General features: G+C 42.3%; 1 protein-coding gene across 1 annotated transcript in view; it reads left to right on the top strand.

Moving 5' to 3' along the window:
• LOC145394634 (tyrosine-protein kinase Mer-like) overlaps positions 1–26,753 on the top strand; it is a 139,998-nt gene extending 113,245 nt beyond the window's left edge. The window contains exons 3-5 of the mRNA XM_080268416.1: positions 11,354–11,564; positions 15,093–15,383; positions 26,635–26,753. Of these exons, the coding sequence (XP_080124542.1) occupies positions 11,354–11,564; positions 15,093–15,383; positions 26,635–26,753 (621 nt within the window). The remainder of the gene's footprint in view (positions 1–11,353; positions 11,565–15,092; positions 15,384–26,634) is intronic.
• The last annotated feature ends 776 nt before the right edge of the window (positions 26,754–27,529 follow it).

The following is a 27,529-nucleotide window of genomic DNA, read 5'->3' as shown; positions in this document are numbered from 1 at the left end:
GGATGAATGGATAGCTAGCTAGATAGATAGATGGCTGGAAGGAGAGAGAGAGAGAGAGAGAGAGAGAGAGAGAGAGAGAGAGAGAGAGAGAGAGAGAGAGAGAGAGAGAGAGAGAGAGAGAGAGAGAGAGAGAGAGAGAGAGAGAGAGAGAGAGAGAGAGAGAGAGAGAGAGAGAGAGAGAGAGAGAGAGAGAGAGAGAGGGGCATTATCAAAGTAAATGGTAAACTTGTATCGAGTTGGGAAACTACACAGTGCAGGGACGATGCTGAAGGTGGAAATTGGTTGGGGGTGTCAAATAATGCACACACACACACACACACACACACACACACACACACACACACACACACACACACACACACACACACACACACACAAGCACCTGCCCCCACACAAGCGAGTTAACAGGGCGAATGGAAGAGATTGTAGTGATGGAAGGAAGTTGACTCTTGATTAAAAATTAAAAAAAAAAAAAAAAACAGGGTGGTGAAAGCATAAAATAAAAAAAATAAAAGACAACAAGGCAGGGCAAGAAATAAAAGCAAAGAGAATGATAGAGAAACTGGAAGAGGTGATAGTGCTGGAGAAGCAGCGAGTGGTGATGCCAAGAGAGAGAGAGAGAGAGAGAGAGAGAGAGAGAGAGAGAGAGAGAGAGAGAGAGAGAGAGAGAGAGAGAGAGAGAGAGAGAGAGAGAGAGAGAGAGAGAGAGAGAGAGAGAGAGAGAATTATTAACAGTCTTTCCATGTCTAGTGGAAGGAAGAATAAAATACACACACAAAAAAAACTCGTCGTAGTCAAAGAATTAATGCAAAAGGAATGACAAGGAACACGGGAGAGAGACTGGGTGACGACAGGGAGAGAGACAGAGAAGAGACAAGGTATAGTCTCCCCTTATGTGGCGGAAGTGCAAAGAAAATACAAATAAAAAGCCATTCCAGTCAAATAATCAAAGCGAAAGTGAGAGACAGGGAAACAGGCAGAGCTTTAGATGAAGGACGAGAGAATGAGTGATGATAGAGCGGCAAGGACGAGACAAGGCATGAAAAGTCTCTCTTTGTCTCCTGGGTGCAATAATGATAATAATAATAATAATAATAATAAAAAAATAATAATAATAATAATAATAAAAGCTCCATCACAGTCAAATAATTAAAGAACATCGAGGGAGTGGAAAACAAGGAAAGCTTTCGATGATGGAGGAGAGATTGCGTGACGATAGAGAGACAAGAATGAAAAAAGATACGAAAAGTCTCTCCTTGTCTCGTGGGAGCAACAATAAAGAAAAACTATGTAAAGCTTCATCGTAGTCAAGTAATTAAAGAAAAGCGCACGACAGGAAAACCAGGAAAGCTTTCGATGATGGAAGAGAATTTGAGTGGTGATGCCGAGAGCGGAAAGAGACGAGATAGGCCACTGATGGGACAATAACAGGCTGCCTCAGGACCACTACCACCACTACACTCACACAGTCGACTCTGGAGCTTTGGCAGAAGGCAATGTAAACAAGAAGATAATCCGTGGCTGAAGTCTGTTTGTCTCTGCCTCCTTTCCCGTCTGTATGTCTGTCTGTCCCTCCCGTCCCCTCCCCCCCTATCTGTCTCTGCCTCAGTGTGTGTGTGTGTGTGTGTGTGTGTGTGTGTGTGTGTGTGTGTGTGTTTGTCTGTCTGTCTCTCTCTCTCTTCAGGTAGGCCAGCGATGTGAAAATAACAGCCTTCATCAGGAACATAAACTTTCCATGCACAGACGCCGCAGGAGCTTTGTCAGATTTGGGTGTAAACTGAAAGACTAGAAAAACAGCGGTAGAAGTGAAAGAAGATTTTTACAAACAATATATGATAAATGAGGGCAGGGAAAAAATTCTTATCCTCCAAAATAAACCGGAAGTAGGACAATACCTGTACAAAGATTGACTGCCTAGAGAATACTGTCAGAAGAGAGAGAAAAAAAAAGTGACACTAATCGTTTTTAATATTTTATGGGATGTGGAGGAGAGAATAAAATCATCTTCCCATTCGATCCTGTGATGGAACAATAACAGGCTGCATCAGGACCATTATTATATCACTCCTAGCTCGCAAGAAGGAGAAGCTTTGTCTGGCAGCGTTATACGTATTTTTCTGTTTTAAATCCAAATAAAAATCAACGCAAAAAGAAACCGTGGAAACAGTCGTTGCAAGAATAGTTTATGAACGTTTTAGCATATCTGAAAGAATTTTTTTTTTTTTTTTTTATCCACCACAGTCACCCTACACGCAGAAAACGGGATATCCTTTTCAGCTCTGAACTCTTGTTACAGTAGATCCCTGTGTTTATCGAGTAAGTGAAATTAGGCTACCCGCAACCGTAGAGTTTTACAGATATATTTACTCGATGGAATATACCCCCTTCGCCCCAGTCATTATGGAAAGTCTCTCCTAAGCTTAATGTGACCGTCTGGTGGCAGGAAGAACAGAATACAAACAGAATACAAAATACATTACTGTAGCGCCAAGGCGCATACCGACTTCTAAATCCTGAACCATTATAATATTCTTTCAGTAATTCATATATTTCTAAGCCTATCATGGTAGTTGACTGCATCCCCGTTCTAAATGAATTCAGGGTCTGATGCCGTCTCGTTAGGCTTGAGAGATATGAATGTGATTGTAGATCTCTCTCTCTCTCTCTCTCTCTCTCTCTCTCACCTTAGGAGGGTGCCCTAGTATGGAGGAATCAGTAAAGGCTGTATCTAATCCCTCCAGTTTGATCCAGTGTAGGGGAACTGCATTGTGACAAAGGCGATAATGAAGGCTGTCTCTAATTCACCCAGCATGATAAATCTCTCCTAAATTGACTAAATTTGTCTCAGATTGGACCCACACACACACACACACACACACACACACACACACACACACACACACACACACACACACACACACACACACACACACACACACACACACACACGCACGCACGCACGCACGCATGCACGCACGCACGCACGCACGCACGCACGCACGCACGCACGCACGCACGCACACACACACACACACACACACACACACACACACACACACACACACACACACACACACACACACACACGTCGTAGTTATGAAAAGGTGCACCCTAGCTTCCAAAACTCAAAGAAAATAGTCGTAATCTTAACTTTTCTGTAGTCACCAATTGCCCAAACACTATATGGTACTGCACTGATGCTGTAGAGAAGCTGAAGATAAGGTGTCAGGTGTACGTGGCAGAGTTTTATTGGTAACGCGATACAGTTGATGGGAAGAGAGAAAGGACTGACATGTAACAACGCTATTTCTTTGTGTCTATTTTGGCCTTGGAAACATGTAGAATTTCCTTCTTTCATTTCTTCTTTTTTCACACTCTTTCTTCTTCTCCTCTGCCTTCTTTTTCTACTTCTTTTTTCATTATCATCATTATCATTGTTATATCATCATCATCATCATCATCATCATCATCATCTTCTTCTTCTTCTTCTTCTCCTCCTCCTCCTCCTCCTCCTCCTCCTCCTCCCCCTCCTTCCTTACCTTCGATATGTCCGGATCTGTCTTTATAAAAACGTGTAGGGACTGATTTCAAATCCCAACAATACTATACCCCTCTCATTTTAACTTGGCCTAAAACTGTCATCTCTCCATATTAAATGCTGAGCTATGAAAAAGATATTAACACAGGAATATTGCACTAGTCACGAGGAAGTGCTATGCAAAGGAAAAAAGGTCAAGGTATTATCTTAACTGAGGTACATGAAATAAGCCGAAAAAAGGAAGAAAAAAATAGGACGAGTTAAAGTGTACGACTATAGTCACTTCTCTCTGTCTGTCTGTCTGTCTGTCTGTCTGTCTGTCTGTCTGTCTGTCTGTCTGTCTGTCTTGTTCTTGTCGTGGTAATGGAGAAATTAACTCCTTCAGTCCGACACGTATATATATTTTTTTCTTACTCCTTCTGCCTCTATTTTTTTTTTTTTTTTAATTTTCGGAAACATTTTTTGGGAGTGCAATTGTTTGATATAAACTTCATTAATCCTTCATTCTTAGAGATCCTCATTAGATTGAAATAAATCGCCTGTAGGAGTATAGTACGAAAAAATCGCCGGTCTGAAGGGATTAATGGTACTGTTATGTAAGGGAGAGAGGACTCGTATATCACAGCGTTATTGGTTTGTGTCCGTGTTTGTGTGAGAGAGAGAGAGAGAGAGAGAGAGAGAGAGAGAGAGAGAGAGAGAGAGAGAGAGAGAGAGAGAGCGTACGATATCTCTCACAATCTCATGCTTCTATGACATTCCAAGCTGAATAATATAGCCTGGCGTTATATGGAGTAGAGCCATAGAGATGTTCCGACCATGAGAGGGGTAATGATGACAATATTAACACTTTCAGGCCCATGATACACTCTCAGATGAATAAAATCGTCTGGGGTTGGCTGGAATAGAAGACTAGAGTTGTCCCGCCCATGAGAGGGGTAATGGCAATAACATAAACACTCACGTCAGCTGCAATACAGTGCTAGAGTTCTCCCGACGATGTGAGAGGGTTAATTAAGCCGGTTAGGGAAGGAGAGAGATAAATCCTATATCGCAGTGTTATTGCTTTTTGTCCGAGTTGGTTTTACGAGTCTATACGCATGTAGGAGCTCTGATTAACGGTACTCGAACTAAATGTCGTTATTCTTCATATCCACATATTGTAAAGCTCTGGTTGCAACATACCTAAATCACGTTAAATAATTCCTTTTCTCTGTGTGCATGCACTAAATAACGTCTTTACGAAATAGTGTTTCAATACTTTCGCTCATGAGAGGCCCATCAATCTCTCGGAGAAGGATGCTTTTTGTTTTTATTTACCTAATAATGAAACACTCTGCTTTAGCCAGAACTAAAATCATGGGAATCCAAGAACAATATTTCTGTTATTCATTCTACAGTCGAGGAAAGAACTTCGTATTATGTTTCACCTCTTCTACCACTTCTTGCTTTTCATTCTCCCGTGGTTGAGTCGGTAGCGTGTGCGCCTTCCTCTCCCGATGTGGTTGAAACCCACATGGGGACGGACGTTTAAAAGGGTACAGTTGTATTATGCGGTCTCTCAAGCTCGCACTCTATGGAGGACTCCAAAACACAACCACTTGGACGCAGTTGCCAGTTACACTTCTCACCCTACTCTCCGACAGCTTTTTACGCCTATACCCAAGCGTAAACCATAGGGGGAATGAGGATCACTTCCCCAGAGACAAAGTAGTGTTCCTCTGCCCTACGGATCAGTTTCCCTTCATCACCAGTAAAACATGGCTTGGACGTGTATAACAGAGCTGCCTACCCATCTCAAACGTGTGCAGGACTACGTACATAAACATTTCACTTTTCTACTCTGGCAATGTTTCCATACTGAGAGGCTCGACATATTTTTCCGTCCATATGTGCTTCTGTTTGATATGACCCGTCAGAGAGAAAAGTGATGGATATGCGCAAAGTGTGATGTAGATGCACCCGAATAGTGAGTTTTTTTTTTTTTTTTCAATGACTGCAGTACACATGAAACAATATAAGGCTCGAAACACCAATATACTGTAATAAATAAATAAATAAATAAATAAATAAATAAATAAATAAAAACAAGGAAGAGGAACGCCGTGGTGAAAGTATGTGTGAGTGAGTGTTGTGTTTCAGGTGAGGGTGTAGGGTATACAGAGACACAACGCTCCAACCCTTCCAACCCTTCAAAGGTATGGTACAGTGCTGGTCCAGCCACCTGCCAGTTGAAGGTGAAGTTGCATGGGAAGGGAAGGACTGAAGACAATAGATCTCCCCTTACAGTGACACAAAACACACGGAAAAGAATCAGATTTACAGGCAGTTTAGCGAAGCAGACACTAAACATAATGAAAAGGCTGCAGAAGGTTCAAGAAGTGATCTGGTGTCTGAGAGGAAAAGAATTTAATTGCAGTTTGTGAGAGGGAAGAATAGTGACGATCTGAATTTCGTAACAGAAGTTCGGTCTGCTAGTAGGCCTTCCACAAGACCAAGTGGCAGTCCCTCAAACCCACAAGAAGAAGAAGAAGAAGTAGAAGAAGAAGAAGAAATGAAAAAAAAAAAGCCATAGAATTGAAGAGGTTAATAGAAAAGGATAAGATGAGAGCTTAAATTCCCGTACCACAAAGAGGGAGGATAGAACATCAACAAAAGCTCGATTAATAGTAACAAGAATAACAACAAAGGAAATCTGATAATGGCAAGACCGAAACATAATAACTATTGGTCATGGTATTAAAAGGGTTATAGAGAAGGAAGGGATGGGAGCTATATTCCAGTACCACACGGAGGGAAGGCGAGAACAGCATCAACAAAGTCCCGTCCAATAATGGCAAGAACAATGTCAGAGGTCTGTCTAAAATGTCTAACAACAGTAAGAATGTAAGGGTTAACAGGGAAGGAAGGGATGGTAGCTTAAATTCCAGGAGCACACAGTGAGAAGGAGATAACAGCAACAACAAAGGCTCGTCTAATAATGTGGAGGGAAAGGGTGGGTGAAACAAGAACCTGAACTCCCAGGGCCGGGCAAGAGGTACATAGACACGCCACCATGTTACTGTGCAGTGCAGCACCATACGGCTCGCTGCCTCTCCAAGCTTCATATATCCAGCGCTTTGTTTTGGACCGGAGAAGACGGTGTTATGTTACTCCCAGTAGGGTACATATTCTCTCTCTCTTTCTCTCTCTCTCTCTCTCTCTCTCTCTCTCTCTCTTTACGCTGCATCATTTATTAATTCCCCACTCCAGTGCCACAACCAAGCCCACACCAGCCGACTGAGCTGTCCTTGCAACACATAAAATATCGCCACATGAGTCTAGTGCAGCGCTGTATACTGGCGGCCTGAATACAGTACACACACACACACACACACACACACACATAGAAAAAGAGAGAGAGAGAGAGAGAGAGAGAGAGAGAGAGAGAGAGAGAGAGAGAGAGAGAGAGAGAGAGAGAGAGAGAGAGAGAGAGAGAGAGAGAGAGAGAGAGAGAGAGAGAGAGAGAGAGAGAGAGAGAGAGAGAGTCCACGCACAATAGGCAAAAAAGTCCACGCACAGGAGGTAAAAGAAAACTCTAGGTACACCATTCACTGTCCTGTAACCCACACTCGCAGTTCATTGAGCCCTTTCACTACTAGTACGTCTTATTTGGTTCTATTCTTTCTGCTTTGAGATGTTTTCATTTGACTATATATATTTTTTTCATCTGCAGTAGTGAAGGGATTAACAAGTGCTATAATTTATTCATCGATATTATTCAGCGGCAGAAGTGAAAGAAATTTAAAAAATGCTATATCTTGTTTAGCAATATAATTCAAGTGTACAAGTAAAGTGAATAATCAGTACTCTTATTCAACGATATTGTTCCAGTGCAGGAGAGAAGGGATTGATCAAACATATCACTGCAGGTTAAAAAATCATTCTTAAACTCAAAAATAATAATAATAGTAATTAAAAAAAAAAAAATAATAATAATGATAAAAATCTTGGAGGGAGCACGACTAAAATGATATAAAAGTTTTTGGGCTGAAATGGCTTATCGCTTCCTCACGAAGACACCTCAGATACTTTATATCCAGTACCACCAGACGATTTTACTTAGCTTAGGAGAGGCTTTTCGAACAGAGGAAGGGGGAAGGGTTAGATATAGCCTTCATTAACTCTTCCACCAAAAGAGGCCTCCCATGTAATTGTCAAAATCGTCTGGTAGGAGCAAGAAAAAGAAAAAAAAAAAAAAAACAGAGACGTGGCTGACTGGAGGGTTTAAAAACGAGTGAACGAAAATCGTGTTACAACCAAGAATAAACCCGAATAGATGTTTAGAACTGACAGGTTTGACTACAGGTAAACAAAAATATGAACCCAAAACGGAGTGATTGAAATAAAAGGTTTAACTACTGGTAAATCAGAATATAAACCTAAAAAATACGTAGATGAATGGAAGGGTTTAACTCCATGTAAATCAATATATATCTCAAAAGACATCCTCGAAAAAGGGTTTAACAACAGGTAAATAAAAGTCATCTGGCTGCAGCAAAAATAATGCCAAAAGAGATGTGGCTGAATTGAAGGGTTTAACGCCACAGCACAGGAGGAGCCAAGTTAACACCTGTTGCATATGTACTGAGTCATTTGCGTGCCTTGGTGTCACACTGGCTCTGTTTGGAGTTCACACAGTACTTTGCATGGCGGTGCTTGAGGTGCGTTGCTGTTTCGGTGTTTCTTGTTTTGGTATTTTTTTTTTCTCTTTCTATAGCTCTGTGTATCTCTCTCTCTCTCTCTCTATTTATCTATCTATCGATGTTTTTCTGTCCATCAGTCATCAAACATTCTTTTCCCGAGGTGCTTGATATGGTCTTCTTTAGTCTTTTCACTACTCGTGGTCTGTCCTAAACTGCATGTAATCATCTGGAGACAGCAAAACTGAAATATAAAAATACGTAATGATATTGAAGTGGCTAAGTGTTTCTCCCTTCACCAGCACATAACCTTGCCTGTCACATCCTCTCTCAACAACCATCACCCTTAACTCTGACTGTATTTAGTACTTTCAAACATCGCCGCCCATAAACGCTATCAAACTCTCGTACGCCTGGGTCTCGTACTTTCATTCAGAGTTAATATGCAGCACTCCACCATCTGCATATATCAGACTTTAAAGTGTCTAAATCGCCATGCCTCACCAATTTCATTTTTTTGTTTTTCACACTGATTTCGATCTCCACCCTTACCCGTTCAGTAGGAGGATGTCTTCTTCATTTAATTCATAGTTTCCTGATAATTTGGTTGAATTTTGGGGAGGGTATTGGAACTGGAGGGGTTAGATACGGTCTTCACCAAACCTTTCACTACTAGGATGCTTTAATGTGGTAGCCGCAATTATTTAAAAATATATATCGTACTGAGAGATTTTACTACACTCCTAGGGACATAACGTACTCTTCTTTTCAACACTGATAATAACCAGTCACTTACGCATGCACCTACCCTTGGCCATGCTTTGCTGCCAACATCAAAACTCTTCACAGTATTCAGCAGTTCTCTCCTTCCACACCATCTTTACTGGACACCTTCCCTACTCCCTCCATGTCCACTTTCTCATCCGTTTTTTCAAGGTATGTAAATTCCCAAACCATCTTGCCTTCTTTCTCACGTGCTGTCTCCACTTTCTGTCTTACCGAATAAATTTCCTTCTACCACTCAAAAAAACTACCGTGTTCTTTAATCAACATATTTTCTGCTGCATGTTTCGCCTTCTCAGTCATTATTTTTTCACGCAACTTACCTACAACGTGTTATATACTGTACAACACTTTCATTGCAATTTTCAACAATAAGGTTATGCAAGATAATTACTCATGATAGAAGGTACAGTTCATGATGCATTATTACTTGAAATGCAGAATTTACGAAACTGAGAGTCGTAACACCTTTTCCTTAGCTACTCATTCCGCTCGTTACACTTTAATATCCTCTTGTAAGTTATCGCTGGAAACTGTCGATGTTAAGACGATAGAGAGAGAGAGAGAGAGAGAGAGAGAGAGAGAGAGAGAGAGAGAGAGAGAGAGAGAGAGAGAGAGAGAGAGAGAGAGAGAGAGAGAGAGAGAGAGAGAGAGAGAGAGAGAGAGAGAGAGAGAGAGAGAGAGAGAGTATTCAGTTATAATATGCAAAATAAATCGAATAAATCGCCAAGGAAGAGTTACTACGAATCTCCCCTGCCACATGCAATACGGCCCACATAGCACGGAGGGAAATGCCAACCGTCACACAGTACAATATAGCATTTCCGAATTCAGGCCTAGCTTTATGGGACTCAGGTATCGGACTGCTTGAGCTTGGTCATAAAGCGTTCAATTCCAAATGGCTTTGGAGAATTCGTGACATATCTTCCCAAGCGATTTATTCTTCACTTTATTCACTATCCTTTTGTATGTAGGTAATGGAAATTATGTAGGGATTGAAGATGATATAAACAGCATAAAAGATTAGGTTAAGGTGTAAAGTGCAAAATAAATCGCTAAGGAAATGGTATTAAGGAGCTTCCAATGACATTTAGAACACGGGCTGAATAGTATATGTGCTGGTAGTCCCAAATTTTCTGTGACGGACGCAGCTGAGTATTTATCTACGTTAAAACCAGGCGATTTTATTCAGTTGAAGGAAATCGTAGCAGAGAAAGGGTTAATCTTATGTCCAGTTAAAAAAAAAAAAAAAAAATCATGAAAAACTTTTTTTGATTTTGTGGAAATGTAAGAGAATGATGATGATGATAAAGATGATGATGATGATGACGGTAGGTTACTGAGACGTGCGTTAGTGTGCTTCAGATGACGTGTATGTTGTGTGTTTCAAGTGACGTGTATGTTGTGTGTTTCAAGTGACGTGTATGTTGTGTGTTTCAAGTGACGTGTATGTTGTGTGTTTCAAGTGACGTGTATGTTGTGTGTTTCAAGTGACGTGTATGTTGTGTGTTTCAAGTGACGTGTATGTTGTGTGTTTCAAGTGACGTGTATGTTGTGTTTAAAGTGACGTGTATGTTGTGCTTCAGATGACATGTATGTTGTGCTTCAGGTGACGTGTATGTTGTGTTTCAGGTGACGTGTATGTTGTATGTTTCAAGTGACGTGTATGTTGTGTGTTTCAAGTGACGTGTATGTTGTGTGTTTCAAGTGACGTGTATGTTGTGTGTTTCAGATGATGTGTATGTTGTGTTTAAAGTGACGTGTATGTTGTGCTTCAGATGACATGTATGTTGTGCTTCAGGTGACGTGTATGTTGTGTTTCAGGTGACGTGTATGTTGTGTGTTTCAAGTGACGTGTATGTTGTGTGTTTCAAGTGACGTGTATGTTGTGTGTTTCAAGTGACGTGTATGTTGTGTGTTTCAAGTGACGTGTATGTTGTGTGTTTCAAGTGACGTGTATGTTGTGTGTTTCAAGTGACGTGTATGTTGTGTGTTTCAAGTGACGTGTATGTTGTGTGTTTCAAGTGACGTGTATGTTGTGTGTTTCAAGTGACGTGTATGTTGTGTGTTTCAAGTGACGTGTATGTTGTGTGTTTCAAGTGACGTGTATGTTGTGTGTTTCAAGTGACGTGTATGTTGTGTGTTTCAAGTGACGTGTATGTTGTGTGTTTCAAGTGACGTGTATGTTGTGTGTTTCAAGTGACGTGTATGTTGTGTGTTTCAGGTGACGTGTATGTTGTGTGTTTCAAGTGACGTGTATGTTGTTTCAGGTGATGTGTATGTTGTATTTCAGGTGACGTATATTGTGTTTCAGGTGACGTGTGTTTCAAGGGACGTGCATTTTGTGTTTCAGGTGACGTGGATCCGCCAAGGTGACATGCACGTGCTGACGGTAGGGCTGTTCACGTACACCACGGACGATCGGTTCACGGCCCTGCACTCAGAGGGTTCGCACGACTGGACACTCCGCATCGCCTCAGCACAGCGCTCTGACTCCGGCACGTACGAGTGTCAAGTGTCAACTGAACCCAAAATGTCACAGCCTTTTGTGCTTCAGGTTGTGGGTAGGTTCATATAGTTTTCTCTGTCTCTGTCTGTCTCTCTGTCTGTCTCTCTTCTCTGTCTATCTATCTGTCTGTCTGTCTCTCTTCTGTCTGTCTGTCTATCTATCTATCCCCACAACGAGACCTACAAGTGTCGAGTATCAGCTGAACTCAATATGTCATAGATTTTTATGCTAGGTACATAATTTTTTCTGTCTCGGTTTCTTTTTCTCTAATTTTTCTCTATGTCTATCTACCCACCTACCAGTCTATCTATAAGTCTATCTACACTATTAAACCTACGAGTGTCAAGTGTCAACTGAACCCGAGATGTCACAGCCTTTTGTGATTTAGGTTGTTAATAGGTTCATAATTCTCTCTCTCTCTCTCCATTTATCTATCTACATCTATTGCCTAAACACTCTGACTCCGGCATCCAAGAGTGTCAGATGTTTGAGGAGTTTAAGAAGTTGCTCTCTTTTGTACTTAGGTTGCTAGTAAGTCCATTTTCCTCGGACTATCTGTTTTTCCACTAATTGCGGGTTACTAGCAGATGTCATACTGTGTTCTTTATTGATGATTTATGTTGAGATTAATTCCTTCACTATGATGCCGTATTATTAGCTTTATTCTAATTATCCCCTGACAAAAATATCCAGTTCATGAGATTTTTTTGAAATGAAGGAAAGGAGGAAGAGGAATAATCCCCCGAGCTGGACCTAGAAAGATCATGTAACCTTGCTAGGGTGATGGGAGAGCGCTACCCCTCCCAGCGAGGCAGCTACGAGGGCGGGGCGCGAACTCTCGACCTCGCGGTCTCTAGTCAAGCGCTCTACCACTAAGCCACCCCTCTCCCCGAACTGAAGGGAATAATTATGACCTCCATTAAAATCTCCAATATTATCGTGCCCTCTTAAAATGAACAAAATCGTGAAGGTTAGCAAAAATAATAAAAAAACAAAAATTGCCACCAGGTTGAAAGAGTTAAGGGTGAACTCCCACGGTGCAAGGAGTAGAGAGTCCCCATTAACCTAATTACTATAAGAGGTCTTCACTTGGGGAGGAAAGTAAAAGAAAAAAGAAAAAAATACTACTACTTTTACTACTACTATTACTAATACTGTACTACTACTACTACTGTTACTTCTATTACTACTACAACTGCTACTGCTACTATTACTACCACCACCACTACCACCACCATCACCGCCACTACTGTTACTAGTGCCACTATTATTATTGCTACTACTACTACTGTTGCTGCTGCTGCTACTACTACTACTATTACTACAACTGCTACTGCTACTACTATTATTCCTACTACTTTATTCCTAATACTTCCGCTACTACAACTACTATTGCTATCACCAAGTCTATTACTACAACTATTAATATTATTTCCGCACGGCTACCACTGCTACTACTACTACTACCACCACTACTACTAATGACAATAAAAATAATAATAATAATAATAATAATAATAATAATAATAATAATAATAATAATAATAATAATAACAATACAAACTAAAATATAACAAAAAGAGTTCACCAGTACCCAGGAAAGAAAAAAAATTATTCTCACTGAAGAACTTAATAAACCGCGATGCTGTTTGTAACCTGTCGTGTTTTTCTGGCTTAATGGTTTCTGTAGCAAGTCATTTTCGTGTGTGTGTGTGTGTGTGTGTGTGTGTGTGTGTGTTTATCTCCTCTTTTGTGGCATGTGGCTTTGTGCAAGGGTGTGGGTGTTGCCAGAGTGGCAGTATTGTGTGAGTGTTAGTGCCAAAAATGGTGTTGTGGAAAATGTGTAGGAGATAGTACTGAGTGTGTGTGTGTGTGTGTGTGTGTGTGAGAGAGAGAGAGAGAGGCATCCATGGGAGACAGTGTGTGTGTGTGTGTGTGTGTGTGTGTGTGTTCCTCTCTGTGTATGTGTCGGAGCATGTATGTATATGTGTGCGTCAGCCTGTATGATTGCTTGCTTGTGTATGGACGTGTATGTGTGTGTGTTGTGCGTGGGAGGAATGTAACACAACACCAGCGGCATGGTATTGACAGCGTGGTGTGGCAGGGGCGGTGTGGTGTGAAATTGTTTACGTGATGCCGTGTCTGGTGTGGTGGTGTGAAGGCTGGAGGGGGGGTTAGCGATGAGTAGGGATGAAGGATTTTCTTTCTCTTCTCGGGATGAAAGATGGGGTAACGGATGTGGAGAAAGAGAGATGAGAGTGTGTTGTAGTGTGTGTGTGTGTGTGTGTGTGTGTGTGTGTGTGTGTGTGTGTTTGTGTGTTTGTGTGTGTGTGTGTGTGTATGTGTGTGATGAACGCTGGGATTAGGAAACCGGAGTTAGGGAGGTGAGAGTGTAGTGTGTGTGTGTGTGTGTGTGTGTGTGTGTGTGTGTGTGTGTGTGTGTGCCGGGTGGCGTGGAAGGAAGGAGGGTTGGAAGAGGGATAGAGAGGCTTGGAGATATTTTGTCGTGGCCACCGTAGATGAAATCCGGGATTAGACGTCTTGAATTAATGAGAGAGAGAGAGAGAGAGAGAGAGAGAGAGAGAGAGAGAGAGAGAGAGAGAGAGAGAGAGAGAGAGAGAGAGAGAGAGAGAGAGTAGCGTGGTGCGACCGAGGGTGAGAATGGTGGAGATGAAGTGTTGGTGAGAAGGGATTGGCTGGATATGGGGCACCATTTTTTTCCCTCGTGATCACCTTGGATATAATATGAGTTTTCAGCATCATAACACCCTGTTAATTGCTCGTGGTCCATGGCAGTAACCTCAGTCTGACATAAGAGAGAGAGAGAAATAAAAAACAGAGACAAACTGATAGACGGACGGAGGTAAAGAGACAGACAGACAGATAGAGAGAAAGAAGGAGAATATATCGTGCTGCAACAAAGACGGCAAACAGTGTGGGAGGTCCTTGCGAGTTGCACATTGTTAGTGACAGTAACACTGACATTTTTCAACAAGACAGATGCAATACATTGCCTCCTTCCACAACAGAGGCTTCCTTGCATGTGAAAGGATGAAATACAAGTCTTGCATGCTGAGTATCGGGGAGATCAATGGACAAATAACAAGACAGACAGATAAGATATATATAATACAGTTTCCCTCAGCCCATGCCACAGCACGTGAGGAACGACCAAGGGAACTTCATATGGTAAGCGGTAGCAACAACAACTTCACTTGCCAAGTAACAAAGGTATGGACAAAAATAAAGATATATAGACAAGATTGAGCCTAATTCCATTTATCTTCGACAACAGAAGCGGCAGCCCGTGTGGAAGTACCCAGGAAACTTCATATCGACCTACGTACCAAGGAACAGGAAAACAGACTTGGGTACGAGCAGGGAGGAAATGTAGAGCATAATTCCATATATCTTTTCGCAACATAGGGTTTAGCTCGTGTGGAAGGGCCCCAGGGAACTTCAGATGGTCAGAGGCAGCAACATCAACCTGCCATGCCAAGCAACAGGGGGACGGGTAGATATTCGAACAAATACTTGCAGATAAGGAGAAAAAGTATAATTCATGTATTTATTTCCACTACAGAGGCTGCAGCGCGTGTGGAAGGGCCAAGGGAACTTCACATGGTCAGCGGCAGCAACATCAACCTCACATGCCAAGTTACAGGCACCCCGGAGCCGCCGCAATACATCTACTGGTACCGCGGCGCCACACTCGTCAACTACAGCTCCCGCGGCGGCATCAGTGTGGTGACGGACAAGCTTTCACGCACCTCTAAGCTCGTCCTCACACGTGCCACCCCTGCTGACTCGGGCAACTATACCTGCGCTCCCGCTAACGCTGACCCCGCATCCGTCAGCGTATACATTCTGAGCGGTAAGTTAACCTTCTCAGACAGTATTCTTGTCGGAAAAGGAAGCTCCCTAACATTTAAGTGACTGATTCTTGGATATGGGTGCTTAATCTCCCTTTGTACGTTATTTATGCAGAGTATGGAGATATTGGAAGGATTTATATAACACAGAAGAGGACAGTAAGGTGTAATGAGCAAAATATATAGTTCAGAAAAAGGTGTTAGAGAGCTGAGAGAACTAAGCCACACTCACAGCATGAATGCTATGTTGTGGTTGTGTGTAACTCTGTGAGACTAAGTTATTAGGCAGGAGTGGGTATCCTTGGTAACTAGTCATAATTTTCTCCCAGTCAGACGACAGCTGAAATGGAAATTAGATATCTGCCAGATGAATGCAAACCGACTTTCGGTGAGATATCTGACCATGTTCGGGTACCTGTATATTTGTTTAGAGCGATAATGTCTTTTTACTTATACTTTTACTGCCGCCAGCAAAGGAGTGGTCCTACTTAGTGAGCAGGCTAGAAACAGCCACCATGATTAGCCAAGTCATCATTGTAGGGCTACAGACATATAAAAATATAATGATACACCGATACAATCGAGAATCATGGTTTCTGCTCACTTTCTACCCCTGCCACTGACTGGAGGGAACTCATAACTAGGGATTCACAGGGAATAAACACCTGTACAGTGGCAAGGTGGCAGTTGGAAGCTTTGCATGACTTATCGAAATTTCCACATAAAATACATTTCTGCCATGTGCAATATAGCTGAAATATACTAAGCTTTGAGTAAGCAAGAACCTGTGGAATGGGTAAATTTTGTACTTATACGCGTAGACACAGACACTGCACAGCTAATTACCTGAAACAATGGAAACCATGTATTAGCATTATTTAACTACACATGCATTCTTTATATATATAAATAAATATAAATAAATATATAAATATTTAATAAATAAATAAATAAATAAATAAATAAATAAATAAATATATATATATATATATATATATATATATATATATATATATATATATATATATATATATATATATATCATACTTTTGTTCTCATTTTTTAAAGAAGGCAAAACCAGATGACCTATTTTTGCTCAACATACCTCCCACAAAACATGTGGAAGTTTTCCTTATTATATTCAGTTACTAAGTAAATAAAAGAAATAAACATTAAATTAATGCGTCAGGGAGTATATAGAATTACATTTGCAACTGCTGTCTCAGACTATCAAAAACTCGACATCATCGAATTGAAGCCATTAAACTATTTGCTTACCTTTCCTTGCGGGTGTGCGTGACTGCGTGAACGACATGTCTAGTGCAGTGCCTCACAAAATTAATTTTCATCGTGAGTGTGGTGCTCTCTCGACCTTTGCATGATAAGAGGCGGTGGCTTTGTGTGCAGTAAGCAGGAGTTGTTTTGTTGTTCTTACTCCTGCTTTACATGGAAATGAAGCCGTGTTGCCTGGCACTTGCAGACCAATTATGAGCTCTTCCCTGAGGCTTACCCTGGAGACTTGTGTTCTCGTCACCATTACCGCACAAAAATGTTCAAAGAGGTAAAAGTGGTTTATATGCTGCCAGAGGGATGCGTTAATGTTTTCACTACGGAGTTGTTTCGCCATCTGACCACTCATGCACATTTGGTTAAGACAAGGGTTGATCTTTCTTCTAAATGGATCACTGAAACAAGTGCGGGGCTTATCACACATTTGATGCATCTGTCTTTGGTCACAGAATTTACAGTTCCATCTTTGAAGCCCAGCAGTACCGCTATTGATTGTGCTACATATCTTTTCATGTCTCATCTAGGGCGCTGTTACTGAGATAGAACTAATTATGACAGATATAAATTGACTACAAATTTCTCTCACGATCGCCTTCCAAAAGCCCATATCTTCTCTTCTAAATAACTGGCATTTTTCTTTCAGGAATATAAGATTGTAGGCAATTCAACAATCTGCCTGTGTCTGAAGATGAAGGGTGTTGCAATTAAGCTATACTGCATGCTTGTTCAGTCTGTAACCTTATCTAACCATACCTAACATAAACTAACCTCACGAAATCTAACCTAACCCAAGCTAATCGGATCTAACAATATAACATTAGCACACTGAACCTAATCTACCCTCAACCAACGTAACCCAACATTACCAGAGCTAACCCAAACTAACCTTACGTCACATAACATAACCAAGCAGAACCCAACCCAACCTAACCCAACCTAGCCCAACCTAAACTAACCTTGCCTTACCTCACCTAACGTAAAATAACAAAGCACATCCCAACTCAACCCAACCCAACCCAGCCTAATCTAACCTAACTTAACCTAACCCATCAAGCTCTTCCCAAACCAGACCAAACTTAACCTAATCTAACCCAGACCTCGAAACCTGACAGCTGAAATTCCCTCCACGGTGGGTCCTGTCATCCCTCGTCTGAGAGATTCTTGAGGCCTGGCCAAACACGGAACACACAACTTTGCATTGCCTTTGTCTTCCTCCTTCTCTTCCCTGCTCCAGTTCCTCCTCCTCCTCCTCCTCCTCTCCCTCCCAGCTGCCAAAGTTCCCCCCAGCGCGGCTATTGTTCTCGAAGGCAAGCAAGGGCAGGGGGTCTGTAAGAGAGGGGGCTTTGTGTGTGTGTGTGTGTGTGTGTGTGTGTGAGAGAGAGAGAGAGAGAGAGAGAGAGAGAGAGAGAGAGAGAGAGAGAGAGAGAGAGAGAGAGAGAGAGAGAGAGAATATCGAGTTAATTAAGGAAGCCAGTGTCATAAGGGGAATTCAGAGAGAAGGATTGAAGGAAGGAATAATGAAGAACGAGCCCCAAGCCATAATTTGGCTATAGGGCACTAAGGGCGTTGAAGTGGTCTTGGCGTCAAAGTGGTGTAAGGGAGGAAAGTTAAGTGTCAATGAGAAGTCCTTACGCAATTCATGTCATAAAACCAAATGTCTACCGTAATGGGAAGTGAGGGAAAATAAAGGTCTGAAGAAACACGGAAATATCAAGAATAGAGGTAGGACAGAAGAGAAAAAGAGGACAGTAAGGAGAGAAAGACCGCAGACCAAAAGGCCCTTTTAGTCGCCTCTTACGACAAGCAGAGATACTGGGGAAGTATTCTTTCCCCTCCCCCAGGGCGGAAACAGAGAGCAAGGAAGAGTGTATGTGTAGAGAAAACGAAGAGCGTGTGTTGGGAAAAAGTTTGTATGTACAGTATATATGTATATCTATATCTATATCTGTCTTTTTTTTTTTTTTTTTTTTTTATGTGTCCGACTCTGGGCATAGGCTTCACAGCCTGCTATCAAGGCCCAGCAGTCCTCCTACATACCATACACCACTACATGTCACCACTTCGGCGCTAACACCCACCGTCCATATTGAATACATGCTAGGGCTGCCTCATACAGGACTGGTGTATTGGTATTAGCGGGGGTATTTTTACGACATGTCGGCGGGTCTCCTGGTAGATCAGTAAAGCCTTATTTAATGAAATTCAAATCCTTAAACTGTTCCCTGCCCCAGCCGGGATTCGAACCTGGGTCTGTTAGAACTGCAGGCCACCTCTCTACCGATTGAGCCACCGCCTCCCCCCTATATGTCTATGTCTGTACGTATGTATGAGTGTATGAATCTATGTATGTATTGCTGGTGAGAGGGCGTTCGATATGATCAGGCATACCTTCATTAAACTTTAAAGCCGTGTTATAGAGGTTCCAAGGAGTAAATGATGTGTAAGGCCAAGTCATTCCTCTTTCTGTCATTGGGGAAGTGACACGCCTCCACCCAGTGCTTCATGTACGGGTATCGGTGGGGAAATCTTTAGTGTGAAGGGTAGAAAAGTCACGAAGACATTTTTGCTGCTGGAAGGGTTTTGTTTGTGAGTGAGAGAGTCTGTACTTATGTTGTCATGGTAACATTAGCAGGGTGCGAACGTGTCCAAGGGCGGCATTCTCGTGCAGTTAGGGAGCTTACTAACACCTCTCCCTTAGTGGTTTATTTTGGATATAGCTGGTTAACATCAATTTGTATGTTATTTATGCAGAGTATGGTGGTACTGGAATGATTTATTTGACACAGTAACGCGTAATAAGCAAAATAAGTTGCTTAGAAGGAGGTGTTGGGGAGCTTCCTAACCCGATAAGAATATGGGCCAAATTCATGCCACTGATCCCTCTTAATTAAATGTTCGTCCCACGGTGGGATTGAACTCAGGTCTGGAGAACTACTAGACGGCGCGACCGACTTAATCACTGAGAGAGAGAGAGAGAGAGAGAGAGAGAGAGAGAGAGAGAGAGAGAGAGAGAGAGAGAGAGAGAGAGAGAGAGAGAGAGAGAGGACAGACTTGAGTGCTACGTTTGATAGACACTAATGATTCCCTGGGCTAGTGCAGGAGGGGTGGAAGTGAAGGCTGGCTCTGCCCAGGGGTGACTGCCGTAGATAGGTTGGGGAGGGTGATTATGTCGGAGATTCCCCTTGCATCATATTCTGTGTCCTTTAATTAGGTCATCATGATTAAAGTTATTATCAGTTGGGTCATCTTTAACATCATCATTAATATTATCATCATTATCAATTGTATCATCGTCATTGTCATTATTATTTGTATTATGACCGTCGTCATTATCTTCATTTTTAAAGATATCTTCATCGTCATCACGTTCATAAATAAAAAAATTACCATCCTAAAAATTACCATCATCACAATTATATTTTATATTTACCATCATCACCATCATCATTATCTTTAAACCTACCTTCAGGATTACCATCATCAGGGTTAGAATCCTCTTCATGTTTATATTTATGGTGAATGGGAGACGCCAAGAAGATACCAGGAATGCACAAAGGGAGATTTTTCAACAGAGTGCCAGTGAAAGACGTAAATAGTTTCCCTGCATCTAAATTTACTTCCTTTACAGTAGTGAGAATAGTTTTGACACAGGATACAAGCATGTCTTTATCTTCATCACTTGTACAAATCTCTCCTAAGCTATATAAATTTGCGTGGCGACAACAAAAGAAAGAAAAAAGATGAGTGTGATTTTTTTCCCTCTCAATACCAGGGGTCTTACCTAGGTTGGATAAAACTGTTTGCCGGGAACTGAAACATAGGTAAAAAGATCTGACTGTAATGGATGTGTTTATGAGAAATGGTTCCACGCGCACACCCAAAAAAGTCTCCTTCATGTTTTTAAGCTCTGTTATTTCCCCTTCTCAACAGCCCCCCCCCTCTTACTCCCACTCCTTCTCTATCCTTTATCATCCCCCTCCCCCTGTCTCTTCCCCTCAGACACCTACCTTTCCTTTACTCATACTTTCCCTCCTCCCTTTTTCCCCACCTTGTCTCCCTTCTGGTTCTTCTTCCTCCCCCTTCCTACACCCTACTGCTTCTCCTTCTCTCCCCTTCTTTTTCGAGTTCCACATTACTTTCCTACCCCTTCCACTGCTCCTCCCTCACTGCCTTCTTCCTCCCTCCAACTGCTTCCCTCTCTCACCCTTTCCCTTCTTCCCACTCCTCTCCTCTCTCTGCTTTCCACCTCCTCCCTCTACCTCTCCCCACTCCCTCCCCTCCAGTTCTACCTTACCTCACCTTTGCTCTTCCACATCCTCCTCCTTCCCCTCTGAGCTTTGCCTCCCCTCCCTCAGTCTTTGTGTCAGTCTAGTCTGAGTGTGTGTGTGTGTGTGTGTGTGTGTGTGTTACTTTCACTTCCCTTTTCTCTCACGCTCCCTTTCTCCTCTCTCTCTCTCTCTCTCTCCAAACTCTAACTTATCTCCTCCTCCTCCTCTCCCTCCTCCAACTGACTCTTCAATCTCTCTCCTTCAATTTTTACCTCCCATTGCTCACTGCGCCTTGCTCCCTCGTTTCTTCCTCCTCCTCCTCCTCTACCCTATATTTCTAGCCTCCTCCTCTCTCATTTATCTCCCTCTGACAGTCGAATTTCCAGTAACTCTGACTTCTCTCCCTCTCCCTCTCTGTCTGTCTCTGTCTGTGTCTCTGTCTGTGTCTGTCTGTGTCTCTGTCTGTGTCTGTCTGTCTGTCTGTCTGTCTCTTGCCTGTTATCTTCATCTCTCTTTTTTTGCTCCTTTCTTCCCTCCTTCCCTCCCTTCTCCCCCTCCTGTGTGTGTGTGTGTGTGTGTGTGTGTGTGTGTGTGTGTGTGTGTGTGTCTGTCTGTCTGTCTGTCTGTCTGCCTGTCTGTCTGTCTGTCTGTCTGTCTGTCTCTCCATTCATCACCTCTCTTCTTTCCCTGCTTCCTTCCTCCCACCAAAGCTCTATTTCCTCTTATCTCTCTCCATCTCTCTCCTTCACTTTCTCCATCCATCACATCTCATTCTTCTTTCTTCTCTCCCAGCCTCCCTCCCTCTTTCCCTCCCTTCCTCCCTCTCTCCCTTCCTCCTCCCTCCCTCTCCGTCTATCCCTTCAGTGTGATGACCTAACTTTTAAAATATTCATCCCTTCTCCAGACGATTTTATTCAGCTTAGGAGAGACTTTTAGAACTGGAGGGGTAAGATTAAGCCTTCGATAAACCCTCCTCCATTTAGAGGCTGTGTTAAGCGAGAGACTGACGAGGAGAGTGTATGTGAATGAGGCGGAGGGGGGTAGGGGGAGAGGGGAGGCCAAGGATGAGATAAAGGGATGGAATGGAGAGGTATATGAGAGAGGGGGGTGTGAGCTGGGAGAAGGGCAGTGAAATGGCTGGGGACAGGGCGACATGGAGGCGATTTGTTTGTGGCCACCCTTTACGGGATTAAGGCGTCTGACAATAGATAGAAAGATAGACAGTTAATCTAAATAAAATCGTCTGTTAATTGCAAGAAGAAACTACGCAATGAACCAACGTAGTGAAGCGACTTATTTGTATTTTCTTCACCTTCCGTATAGCATTGTTGTCTTCCCTTCCTCCTTGACTCCTGCTCTGCGATGACCCCTTAGACCTACCTTGCTGACTCCACGCTATTTTATTCAACTTGGAAATGACCTCTCGTACTCAAGGCGTTAATTAAGACTGCAACCACTCTAATTAAAAAGTGTCCCTTAAACTTAATTAACTCCTTCAATCCAGTACGTAAATATCTCCCTCTCTCTCAGTCCCCCCCCTCTTTCTCTCTCTTTCTCTCTCCCTCCCCCTCCCTCCCTCTCTCTCTCTCTCTCTCTCTCTCTCTCTCTCTCAAACCCTATTGGTCTTCTCAATGCTCTTCGTTATAAAACAGGACATAACTAACATAACAATTCAATGGGTCAAAAACAAGGATAGCAGGAAGCCTATGTCATGTAAACCAAGTCTAACACCTCTATACTCCTTTTACACAAACTTGGCCTAAAATTGCCATCTTTCCATCATGAATACTGAGTTATAACAATACATTAGCACTGGAATATGAAGAAATGCTAAATAAATGACCTTGAGTTGTAGTATTGTCTTTTTCTGCCACTGAGCTGCGTGAAAAATAAGCTGCACAAGGAAAAACTCTTGGCCAAGTTAGAGTGAAGGAAGTATAGCATGAAAATTATCCCAAGTTTCATAAAATCGTCTACCTCAAGAGAAAAGTGAAAAAAAAAAAAAAAAAGCCATTGGACTGAAAAATTGTTAGACCGTCTGAAGGTAAAGTGGCTGAATTACTGGATTTTTTTCTCTTCTTCCTCATCATTCTTTCTTTTTTTCTTTCCTCCCGCCATATCTCTACTTCACCCCTCTCCTTCCATTTCCTCCCCCTCTCGCTCAGGTCAGTTCATCTCTCTCTCTCTCTCTCTCTCTCTCTCTCTCTCTTTCCCTCTCTCTCTTCACGTTTAAGTATAAATTGACGTAAAGGTAGCTCCAGAAGTGAAAAAATGTGACCTCTCTCTCTCTCTCTCTCTCTCTCTCTCTCTCTCACTTTTCGTTCGTGTATTAAATGACATAAAGATAACTTTCATAGTGAGTAAAATGTGACCTCCCCTTTCTCTCTCTCTCTCTCTCTCTCTCTCTCTCGAACTGATAAAAAGCAAATTCTTCTTCCTCTCCCAGCCAAACTTTCTTCTCTCTCTTTTCAAATGACTCAACTTTTCTTGCTCTTTCCTCAGTTTTACATTTTTTTTTTTTGAGTTGGACACATTCTTCAGGCAAATGGCTTTCTTACGCTACTCTTTGGGTCGCATTCTTATGGGGTTAGGAGGATTCTTTACGACATCTCTTCCTTGGCGATATTCTTTTTAAAATTAAGTTGAAATTCGCTTGAGTTTTATTTACGTCTGTTTTTATATTATCTAGATCGTATTGACAACAAAGATAAATTTAACGTACAGTATAATCAGTGACCTACCGGAGACCACTATGGTATATTATGCACATATAAATACACATGAGAATAGATACTAACTTGCTCTGTGCCTATGAAGAATATTTACCTCACAGGACAATATGAACATTCTGTGTCTAGAATATCGTGCTACAGAATATTATCGTGTTATATGAGGAAATAATATGAAAGAAAATATAAAGTACTAAACAATGAGAGAACATATCTATATAACTTATTTGAACTAACAGGGGAAATTGAAATACATGCATTGCACGAGTAGGAAAGACATACCAAACTCCTTTTACGGTACTCCAACTTGGCCTAAAATTGCCCTCTCTCCATCTACAACGCTGAGTTTATGAGTGATAAATGAACCCTAGAATAGAAGGTTAGTCACGGGGAAGTGCTATGGGAATGATGTAGGGCTAAAGCGTTTTTCTCTTCTGCTGTCAAATTATGTGAAATGGATCTTTAAAAGACGAAAATTTGGGCCAAGTTACAATAAAAGCAATATGCAGACACCCACTATTACAGGTCAGCATTCTCTCGTATGGTAATGATCTCGTTTTCACATCGACACAGTTTGCATTTATCGTACAAGACGATAATGAGTTTTAACGTGCAAAATAAATCCCTGAGGAATAATCGTTACGTAATCTTCAAAGCCACATAGACCTTACAGACCAAGCATGGTTTCAGATTGCTAAGGAAAGGGTGTTTAAGTCCTGCAGTCTGGGTACATTTTATTTTTTTGTGTGTTGTTACTAGACTGTACTGAGTAGGGGGATACCAAGGGAATGAAGAGGCTAATGAATGCCATATTTAACCTCATCTAACCTCTCCAGTTAGAAAACTCAATCTAGTTTGAATAAAGATATTGGAAGTAGGCAGAAAACACGGAAGAGGACATTAAAGAGGTTCAAAGCCTCTGAACTTATTTATGCAGTGAATTTTGTGTTGTGGTCTGTCATCTTCGTGCGCTTGTCCTATTTTTCATAACTTTACAGCTGCTGGAGAGGGGTGCCTTCGCGTGGTGGCGTTAATATGGCCAAGCACCTCCTCTGACTGGTACACTAAGGTCCCCCAACTCCCTCCTACTCCCCAAAGGAAGGATGAATGGTGGACTGCAGGAGAGGCAAACTTCATCCCTGCAGTCCAATGGGTTCACATTCAGCTGAATCTGGGGCTGCAACAGCAACAACAACAATTACTACTCCTACTGTATTACTACTACTACTACTACTACTACTACTACTACTGCAACTGCTAGTATTACTATTACTTCTAGTACAACTACCTTTTCCTTCTTCTCCTCCTCCTCCTCCTCATTCTCCACCATCACGCCCTATTGCTACTACTGCTACTACTACTACTACTATTACTACTACTATACTACTACTACTACTACTTTCTCCTCCTCTTCTACTACTGCCACTACTACATAATTTCACGGGACGCTGAAGACTCCCGCATATACGCAGACAAAATGCAAAAACTACGTCAGAAAAATTAATTGCACCATGAAACTTCGTGAATAAATTCCTCATTTTCGGTGATGGCACAATTTTTCAATACACACGGCACTGTGTTGTTGACCAGCGTTATTCACGTGGCTGGGATGCCGGCGGTGGGTTATTCATGAAAACTGTACGTGTTTTCTTCCTATTTTCCCTTTTTTCTTTGTTTTTTTTTCGGAGTATTATTGCCGGTTTGCTCTTTCCTGGGTCACCACAGGAAGAAGTAGGCAGTGCTACATGAAATGAGTGGATGATAGTCGCCATCATCTACCACTAGTTACTTCCAGCCGGCTAAAAGGGGAGGCTAATATCTGCCAGGCACCATGAAACTGTAATTACATAAAGGTCCCTCATTCTATTTTCCGTTACCTGTGTTTGCGTTTCCTGTGGTGGTGGTAGGTGGTGTAGATCGTCATCCACACATCTGATGTAGTGTTGTCTGTTTCTTTCTTACCTCTGTTATTCTCTTTCTGTTGCTACCAACCTCACTTCCTACTTTTTTCTTTCCATCCTGAAACACTTTATTACCCCTTTTTCCACGTCAGGTGGCTCTACACTGAGTGACAAGCCTAGTGGTGTTCTGTAGCGCGGAAAACCATATATAGCTCTGGGTGGTATCCATATAACTAGATATCGAGGTGATGTAGAGCCTACTTTGGTGCTTCTGTTAACTGGATGGAGAAGCGCAAATGCTGTGTCTATCCAGGAACCAAACTTCCACACTCTTCTCCGTGCCCTGATGTGGCGAGGCGCTGTCAAACGGTCCACTGCACGGGACGGCCCTGCAGCTGATAGGTCTGCTTTGCTAGAGAGACCGGGGTTGATCAACAACAACCTTTCCTTTGGCCTGTGATATTTTAAAATCTCGTATTCAGCCATCTATAATCCGTCATTCATCCTAAATACAATACAGAGAATATCATTGATTTAACCCCAGTATATCAATAGCAGGGGGCACGTCGTCTGCCTGTATCATACAAGAATGCTGCGGGCAATAAAGTACTAAGCTACAGTACACCTGCCCACTCTACAGCCACTTGCGGGATTGATTAGGGTCTCCTGCGGGTGTGATGTGGGTACAGTTACAAGGCCACAACATTCTCTCTAGCCCGATCCTCTCTAAAACTGCCTGATCGGTCGAGAAGACTGATAGCAGGAATAATAGATGTGACAGTATTAATAACCTAAGATGGATTGGATGGATGAAATTTGTATGCACATGAACACTGTATGGCTTAACTAACCCATAAGTATCTGTGAAGTGGATAGGAATGATGATCGTACTCACTCTCTCTCTCTCTCTCTCTCTCTCTCTCTCTCTCTCCATCCCTTCTTTATTAACAGCAGCGCAGCATTATTATGGGCTCTCCTAATCTAAATCTATGATCACCATACTAAAAGAATTAACTCCTGACAATTACGCAGTTAGAATTTAACCTACTCTTTTTCATCACGCAGGGGAGCAGCCGGCAGCGATGCAGGGAGGGGAGAGCGCCCGTGCCCACTGCCTGTCCTGCGTTGCCCTGCTCCTGATGGGGGCGGGGGTGGCTAGCCTGCACCACCTCACCACCAGATAGTCGCTCTCACCACACCACCCGCATCACTAGCAGATAGCCAAACCCCTTTCGCCACCCTGCCTCCGTGAAAGCATTGCGCCGTTGCCTCTCCCTGAACGAAGATGGAAGCCACGAACTGTCCAAAATGTGAAGAGATATGAAACATGGTACTAAATATGGGTTTGGGGAGAGCTAGATCAGAGTCACTTCAGGAGAACGCCTTTTACAGCCTGCAGTCTACCGGGCTCACATTTACATCATCCTGGGGTCATAACAATAATATAAGGCTGGGTCAGGGTACCATGTCTCCTCTCGTATTTGGAGGTTCGCGGACCCCCTGATCTCCAAAACGTAAACCGATATTTATTGCCATGTCAGGTATTTCCTCACGTGATGGAGGGTTCGTAAAGAAGTGGCAGCTGCGATATTCCTCAATACTCCTCCTCCCTTTGCCCACACACCACCGGACACTTCACACCAACACCACCCTCATCTCTCGCCCCCTCCGCCTAGCTATAATTATGTGTATGTGTGTGAGAGAAAGAAATTATTGGACTCATTCTCTTCTTACCTATCATGGCGTCTTCTTGTAGCTTATCCTCATCGATCTGTCTTCATATGAGAAAAATGGCTCACTACACCAAGCTGAATAATACTCATAAGTCTTTGTGAAATGGAATTCAATGAGCCTTCGTTATGAGGTAGGAATGAGTCTCCTTGGTTACTGGTCAAATTTATCTTCCAGTCTGACTATACCTGGCCACCAACTGAACTGAAAAATATTAAGGATCTACTGT

The sequence above is a fragment of the Coenobita brevimanus genome, chromosome 28 (genome assembly GCF_032717465.1).
Source record: "Coenobita brevimanus isolate Jiangsu-jjx chromosome 28, ASM3271746v2, whole genome shotgun sequence".
In the NCBI taxonomy this organism is placed as follows: domain Eukaryota; kingdom Metazoa; phylum Arthropoda; class Malacostraca; order Decapoda; family Coenobitidae; genus Coenobita; species Coenobita brevimanus.
This window is presented reverse-complemented; position numbering and strand designations above follow the sequence as displayed.